We start from the raw sequence: 8703 nt of genomic DNA, 5'->3' as shown, positions 1-8703 counted from the left end.
CCCAGACCTCACCCTGTGGCCGCGGCCCAGGATGCCGGCGCTAATGGTGGCGGCCATGTCCCGGTGAGGCGGCGGACGGGCCTGTCCTCACCGCCCGGGCCCGGCCACAGGGAGAGTCCGAGAGCCCGGGCTCGATCGCAGCCCAGCGCCCCCTGGCGCCGCGGCGGCCCCGCCACGCTCCTCCCCCAACCCCCCCGCACCTCCCCCCCCCATGGGGCTACTGCCTTCCCCCACCCCCCCCAGAGCCTCCCACCCCCACAGGGCTGCTCCCCCCATGGGGCTGCTTCCCCTCCCCCCTCCCCCCCCGGCCACATCCCCCCTTGGGCACAGCAGCTGTTTCAGGACCCGGGGTTCACCCTTATATATGTGGGGTGCTACCACAAAATTTGGGATTGGGTAACCCCAGCTAAATGCCACAAACAGCAGCAGGTAAGAGGGGGAACTTACCAAAACATTGGCTTTAAACTTACCTGGTGTTTCTTTGTATAGGCTGTTGGGAGACAGCTCCTAGCCTGTGAAATGTCCCAGCACACAGGCTCCCACATAAGAAGCCCCCAGGAGTATGCAGATGGTCCCAGTGAATGGAGGGCTAGGCCGATAGACTATGCATGTTCCCGACCATTATAGACACACAACTGTCAACCTTCCAAAGCTAGTATTGTTATTAGAAATAGTGTATCTAGCACCCTGAATCTACAAGCTGCAAACACCGATTAAGACATACTCCTTCGCCTGAAGAACTTATTATTTAGTGAGAGCATTTGCTCCTAGCAACAGTCCAGAAAGAAATCCTGCACCCTATGAACGCTCCCAGTGCTAGAGGGGTGCTTTCTGAACGAGCCCTTTAATATGCTTTAAATAAGACTCTTTGGAGACTCCAGGCAGTTCATCATGCCATTCTAATTTACATGGAAAGCAGTTTAGAAACTACAGTGGTGGGTGTGATAGAAAAAAACTAAAATAATTTGGGTCTAAGGGTATGTCTACACCCAGCCGCTAGTTCGGCGGCTGGGAATCGAAGTTCTGGGTTCGACTTATCGCGTCTTGTCTGGACGCGATAAGTCGAACCAGGAAGTGATCGCCGTCGACTGCGGTACTCCAGCTATATGAGAGGAGTACCGCGGTGTCGACGGGGAAGCCTGCCTGCCGCGTGTGGACCGAGGTAAGTTCGAACTAAGGTACGTCGACTTCAGCTACGTTATTCACGTAGCTGAAGTTGCGTACCTTAGTTCGAATTGGGGGGTAAGTGTAGACCAAGCCTAAGTGATTTACCTCAGAGGTTCTCAAACTGTGGTGGTCCACGAGCTCCACTCAGGTGATCCGCAGATAGTTCCCTTTAAGGTATGCATCTGGGTGGCCGCACACGAGAGAATGAAGGGCCACCCACCTAATTAGTGGAGCTGCGCCTGCACCCTTGAGAAGACGCACATGTAAGGTGAGGTGGTGGTGGCCTGGGGGGCAATAGGGAGTTGGTGGGAGGGGGCAGTAGGGTGAGAAGAGGCGGTGGGGAGAATTTGGGATGTGCAGGGCTGTGGCAGCCAGAGAAAGAGGTGACTTTCTCCAGCTCCAGGGCTGCAGCTGCCAAGAAGAGACACCCCCCCCTCCTTCCCAGCCCCAGCTCTGTGGCTGCTGTAGTGGGGGAGAGACCCCCCTCCTTCCCAGCCCCAACTCGGGGGCTGCTGTGGTGAGGGAGAGAAGGAGAGACCCCCCCCCTCCTTCCCAGCCCCAGCTCTATGGCTGCTGTGGTGGAGGAGAGACCCCCCTCCTTCTCAGCCCCAGCTCAGGGGCTGCTGCGGTGGGGGAGAGAGGGAGAGACACCCCCCCTCCTTCCCAACCCCAGCTCGGGGGCTGCTGTGGCAGGGGAGAGGGGCACATCCATCACATTAGAAATTTAAAACTACTGATATTAAAATATGAGTTGAGTGCTTTTATTTGTATAACAAAAAAAGTTAATTATTAAGGTTTTTTTGATATAGCGCTTTTAATCAAAATGCTTTACAATCGTTAGCTAATGGTACAAACAACATTTGGAAAGATCATTAAGTGGTCCGCCCAGACCATCACCAATTTTCAAGTGGTCCGCGGGAAAAAGAAAAGTTTGAGAACCACTGATTTACCTAGTGAGGCATTAGCAGAGCCAGGAATAGAAAACATGTATCTTGCCTCCCATTCTGGTGGCCTATCCACTGGACCACACTGCCTCAAGCTATATAAATAAATGTGCAAGTCTTTAAAGTGCTTTGAAATCTACACATGAAACAAAAATGTTAATGTATGGGCTAAACATTATTGAATCTGTTTGATAGAATAGGTTTGCCTTTCAAAGAACTATTTAGTGTTCAGCCCATATTAATGGCAGTAATAGGCCAGATTCTGATCTCAGCTCCACCCACATAAGCCTATTGAATTTAATGGTAATATTGTGGGTTTACATTGGTGGAACTGAGCTAACAATCTGGTCCAGTGATTTTACTTCCGGCTCTTTATTTTCAATCACTAGATACCTGTCTTCTGAGCATAAGTTGATAAATAAATGGAATAATAATTACATCCCACATATAAGAAGTTGATCAGAGCACCTTATCTATCTTCCCTTGTGAGGACATTACGGCTATGCCCTATTTTATTTTCTCTATACGGACAAAGCTCCTTAGAGCCAAGATAAATTCTCTGCGACTTGAAGTCTTTAGATCACGATCTGGAGACTTCAACAGCAGAGTTAAGGGAAAGTGGGGGGGTCAGCTTTTGTGGCCTGCATCATGCGGGGGGTCAGACTAGATGACCATATTGGTCCCTTCTGACCTTAAAGTCTATGAGTCTATGAGTCTATAAAACTGGTTCTAAAATTATATGTGGACTAAATTGTGGGCCTAGAAAGGGACTGTAGGAGTTCAAACACTTTGTATGGTAAACATAAAATAATTAGGTTTCAGAGTAGCAGCCGTGTTAGTCTGTATCCGCAAAAAGAACAGGAGTACTTGTGGCACCTTAGAGACTAACAGATTTATTTGAGCATAAGCTTTCATGGGCTACAGCCCACTTCTTCGGATGCATAGAATGGAACATATATTGAGGAGATATATATACACATACAGAGAGCATGAAAAGGTGGGAGTTGTCTTACCAACTCTGAGAGGCCAATTAAGTGACCATTTCAGTGAATCCTGTTTGATGTATGCATCAGAAACGTTAGCATTCGTTAACATTCTAGCTAGGCACAGTAGAGGATGTAAGGCTGAGATTTCTGTGTGATGGATCGGGCAGCTCAGGCTTGTCTATAGAATCATAGAAATGTAGGGCTGGAAGAGACTTCAAGAGTCTGCGTGCGCTGAGGCAGGATCAAATAAACCTAGACCACCCCGACAGGTGCTTGTCCATCTTGCTCTTGAAAACCTCCAATGACAGGGATTCCACAGCCTCCCTTGGAGCTTAACCACCCTTAGAGGTAGAAAGTTTTTCCTAACAGCTCACCTAAATCTCCCTTGCGGCAGATTAAGCCCATTACTTCCTGTCCTACCTTCAGTGGACATGGAGAACAACTGATCCCACCCTCGTTATAACAGCCCTTAACATATTTCAAGGCTGTTATCACATTCCCTCAAGTCTTTTCTCAAAACTAAACATGCCCACTTTTTTAACCCTTTCCTCACAGATCAGGTTTTCTAAACCTTTGATCATTTTTGTTGCCCTCCTCTGCACTCTCCCCAATTTCTTCACAACTTTCCTAAAGTGTAGCACCAAGAATAGGACATGGTACTCCTGCTGAGGCCTCACAAGCCCTGAGTAGAGCTGGACAATTCACTCCCATGTCTTACATACAACACTCCTCTTACATACAACACTCATATGCCCCAGAATGATATTTGGGATAATACAATTTGTATAGTGTATAATTAGCAGAGTAACATACCTGTCATGTCACTGCTAGTTTCTTTGTTGATATACTCCAATCTCAGTTTACATTACGAAAGAACAATGGACGTTATTACTGCTATTTGCATTTATACAAAAAGCAAACCTGTGTAGCACCCGCTCTCTGGACTATGCATGGCATTGGGAATGAGGAATTCCTGAGTTTTATGCCTGACTCTGCCACTGACTCTCTAGATAGCCTTGGGCAAATCTCTGCACTGTTCTGTGTCCGTTTCCCGTTCTGTAAAAAAGGGAGCTAATATCACCTACCTGGGGCTGTGAGAATTAATGATTTACGCTAAAATTTTCACACATAGCTGCCTAGAGTTAGGCTCCTAAATCCACATGTAGACATCTACCCGGAAGTGGTCTGACTGTCAGAGGTGTTTGGCGTCCTCTGCTCCCATGAAAGTTAAAGTAGTGTACCAGAGTGAAGAATCAGGCGCTTAGTCCCCTGCTCCACTACTCATGCTTCTCCCGCTCCATAGTATAGTACAGTAGCATGGACACTAAGGAGCTAGCATTTTGTTATCTATGGTTACTGTTTTATCAGAGCTGTGTCATTTCAAAGGAGTCCGTGCAGGATACACAGTATTCTTTGTTGGAGCAAAGCCAATAAAAGCCGTTCTTTTTTATTTCCAGTAGTGCCCGAACTGTTCTTTCCAAGCTGAGAAGAGAACAAAATGCAGCTAAGCTGATTTACACCAGCTGAGGATCTGGCCTGCAAGGTTCTTTATTTCTTTGAAATTGAGCTGCTCTCCCTAACGTAGCGGTCTTATCAGCACTATTTATCAGATGGGGAAACTGAGGCAACAGACCATCCTCCTTACCCTTTAACTTTAAAGGTTACACCAGAACCTGACCTTCTTCCCATATTTGTTCTCTAGAGGTTAGTGTGCTTGGAAGGCCTTACAAGGTCTTATCCATTTAATAGCTTCTCCTTGTTTTATTTACTTGATTCAGCACCTCCTCCTGTATTTGCCCTTTACTTGAAATGAACAAATTACTCTGATAGTTTTACTGGCCTTTCATAGTCCACCACCGTTGTTGTAAATGCCTCTTTATCACTGTGTTTCCATTGTTTGCATCTCATCCAAAGTTCTTACCACATTTCTTCTGAACAGGGCTTTTCTGCCTTTCAGCAATCTGTTGTCCATTTTCCAATTACGTTTTTAGAACACACTGGTTTAGAATGTGACATATCTAGTGGCAATGACACTGCCGCTGTTTTCTTTCTTAGATGTCTCTGCTCATCGGCTCTCACTCTCTTCAAATTTCATCCGAGAATATCCTTTTCTAGACGTCTTAATGTATCTCTTCTGTTATTTTTATTTATGGGCCCAAATCTGCAGACATTAAGGGTGAAATTTGTTCCTGTGCAGAGGATCTTTCTCACAAAGTCTGTACCACTTAAGTCCCACTTAAGCCCTATTTTGGGGATTTAAGTAGTCTATAGGTCTTGTATTGGCCCCCTGTACAGTGACGAATTTCACCCAAGATTGGGAATTATAGAATTGGGCCTTAACTTTGTAACTGTATTATTTAACTGTAGAGCATTTGAGAATACAGTTTGCAAGAAAGATACCTCTTGGCCTTTTGGCTAAGATCAAGAATAGTGTCAGTTTAAAATCAGACTAATTATCTGTAGTCTTTATCCTACCCTTACAGGCATAAGAAATCCATACATTAATAATAGGCATTTCCCATTGCTGCTATGATCCAAAACAACCCCTCATTACTAAGAAGGTTGGGCTTTGATCATCATCAGAATCTTAACTTCATGCTGCTCTGTTCAAATGTTTCTCTTGTTTCCTCTGCTGATGCATTTGGGGGATTCACCTGTTTTCCTATGACTGAGTCAGATCCTCAGCTAGTGTAAATCAGAGTGAATCAATGGAGCTATGCTGATTATACCCGCTAGTGGCACAGCTAGAAGCAGTTCACTGCATTTTTCTGTCCCTCTTCTTTTCTGCTTGGGTTATTCTCTTTCCCGACAACTGAATAAATACAAGACTCAACACCAATCTTTAATTCCTGAGGTGAAATCCTGGTTCCATTGTAGTTAATGGGTGTTTTCCCATTGACTTCAAGGTGACCCTTGTTTCTAAACATCCTGTAGCTCTGTATTCTGTAAGTGTCCTGGCCTCAAGAGAAAGCAGCTGTTGGGGAATCCAATTCTATATACAAATCATAACTTTTCCTCTAGCAGTTTGGTTTTGAACCTTGATATTTAAAACAGATTTCACTACTTTGTGCAGTTTCCCTGGGGTTTCCCCGCTCCTGGCCTTTTTGGTTTCTGATCACATAAAAAGACTGTTGGCTGGTATTTTCACTTCACTGGGAGCTGGACATTTATCTCCCTTCTGCTCCTTTGAATATACCAGCCTCAAACTTTATTATTATTATTATTTAGCACTACAGGATCTTTTTTCTTTCATTGACATGGGCTGGATGTTTACATGTATGACTCTTATTGGCAGACTTACCTCCAAAATTAGGGAAAGCAGATGTTACTTTAAAGTGCTGTTAATAAACTGTGGGCAATTTGACTTCAGTGGGACCTACCTGTTTGAGTAAAGGTGGAAGACTCAGGACCTGTGTACACTGTGTGAAGTTCACTTCTGCGCACAGGCCAGCACAAAGCTGATGTACCATTTCGGTTCCTTTTATGCCCTCAAAATAGGGTTTAAGTGGGATGTAAGTGTGATAGGCCTTGTGCAGGATTTCTGCACAAGGCCTGAATTTCATCCTTTTTGGGTGGGTCCATTTTAACCATCCTGTGTTAATCTATGTATTCTTTACTTGCTCTAACAATATTTATAACCAAAGATGTTAAGCTATAGGGGCAAAATTTTCATACCTGGGTGTGGTACTGAATGAAGAGCTGGATTCTGTCACATTGAGTAGTGACTTACTATGCAAGTCATCTCCCTGATTTCAAATGGGTTTTTCACAGAGTAAGATACTTGTCACTGTGAATAAGATTGGCTCACCCTTGCCCTTTGTGACCTGATTTTCAAAGCACACGCACCTCCCACTGGATACAAATACAGATTTAGGTGCCTAATTCTAGGCACCCAATTTTGACCTAGAACACTTAAAAGTCAGAGGCTGAATCCTCAGCTGGTGAAAAATCAGCATATTTCTATCCAAGTGGCACTTTGCTGATTTACAGCAGCTGATAATCCGGCTCTAGATTTCTTAGGATGGTTTAAGATGGAGATTTTCCAGGGACCCTAAGGAATGACAACCCAGTTCCTCAGAAGTTGAGGATCTGGGCCCAGTTGCCCAAGGGTATGTCTACACTACCCGCCGGATCGGCGGGCAGCGATCGATCCAGAGGGGATCGATTTATCGCTTCTAGTCTAGACGCAATAACTTGACCCCCGAGCACTCTCCCATCGACTTCTGTACTCCAGCACCGCAAGAGACGCAGGCAGAGTTGACAGGGGAGCGGCAGCAGTCGACTCACCGCAGTGAAGACACCACGGTAAGTCGATCTAAGTACATCGACTTCAGCTACGTTATTCACATAGCTGAAGTTGTGTAACTTAGATCGATCCCCCCCAGTGTAGACCAGGGCTTAATCTCATTGAAATTCAGTGAGAGTCAGACAACTTATTCCCTTAGGCTTCTTCGAAGACCTCAGAGTAATAGTCCATGGTTCATGTGACCTTTAAAGTCCAGTTGTGTGATCTTTCCAAGTCATCATCAAATAAGAAACAGCTTCATCTTCACTAAGTTTGGTGGGGGAAGAGGAAAAAAAACACTGAATTTGAGTGCAAAAAATAAATATAAAATTTATTAAAACACCCACAATATTTTAAAGATATCAGGAATAATACATTTCACAAACCAGCTGGTTGTGTGTAACTTAAAATACAAATAAAAAAAAAGGATCCATACTTGCAATTTTTAGGCATCCTAAAAAATAAATTTACTGAAACACTGGAGAAAAAAAAGTGTAAGGAAAAAATACAAACGAAAAAGAGGGGGGAAATTATACAAAATAAAATTATCAGCATAAATTTACTGTACTAATAATATCTACAGTTTAATACACATTAATCCTATTGCCTTGAGACATTGTAAAATCTACCATTCGTCAATCAACCCCAGATAAAACTTCATTTCAAGTAGCCACAGTCACAAGTCAACAAAGAAATCTTCAAGTGTGATTCACAAGGATGCCTCCACTGGAGGCCTTGTCACCAAATATGAATTCAAAGAGACAAGAAATCAAATACATCGAGAAGTTACGGCTTTAAAATTAACTAAACTGAATTAGTCTGTCACAATCCAACCTGTTTCCTCATTTCTCTTAAATTAAAAATGCATTTTTTTTGTTTAAAAAAAAAAAAAGACAGCATCACACCTATACTTAATCTGTTTTTGTTTTGTTACATACAAAAAAAAAAGTATTAAAAATAAAGACTTGGAGGTCGAAAACCAGCTAAACAGTAAAATGTTTTCAAAGTGTGACCAGCGGTGAGTAATCCCTGAAAAATGGATGCTAAAATGAGGAAAAGATGGGAATAAAAATCACTACAAAAAGGATCCCTGATATTGGAACAGAAGAAGAATTAGGCCAGTATGCTCTGCTATTCTTAGGCAAAAAGAGCGACATAAAATCTAGGCCTTGAACCTGCATATCCTTTATAAAGGCAAAGCTCCCATGGGGCCTGGTTCTCATTTACATTAAAGCCCATTTTACCACTTTGGCTGAGTAAAGGGACCTTAATATAAATGAGCACTAGGCCCTGTTGAGTTTAATGGGATACTTGTCTTCGT

The 8703-nt window shown here is 43.8% G+C and overlaps 1 protein-coding gene across 1 annotated transcript in view; it reads right to left on the bottom strand.

The window, feature by feature from the left end:
- The window catches only part of BOLA3 (bolA family member 3), a 5895-nt gene extending 5760 nt beyond the window's left edge, over positions 1–135 (bottom strand). The window contains exon 1 of the mRNA XM_026657616.1: positions 13–135. Coding sequence (XP_026513401.1) covers positions 13–57 — 45 coding nt within the window. The 5' untranslated portion in view covers positions 58–135. The remainder of the gene's footprint in view (positions 1–12) is intronic.
- Positions 136–8703: the final 8568 nt, after the last annotated feature.

Source organism: Terrapene carolina, unplaced genomic scaffold, assembly GCF_002925995.2.
Source record: "Terrapene carolina triunguis isolate 2854851 unplaced genomic scaffold, T_m_triunguis-2.0 Scaffold53, whole genome shotgun sequence".
NCBI lineage: Eukaryota > Metazoa > Chordata > Testudines > Emydidae > Terrapene > Terrapene triunguis.
This window is presented reverse-complemented; position numbering and strand designations above follow the sequence as displayed.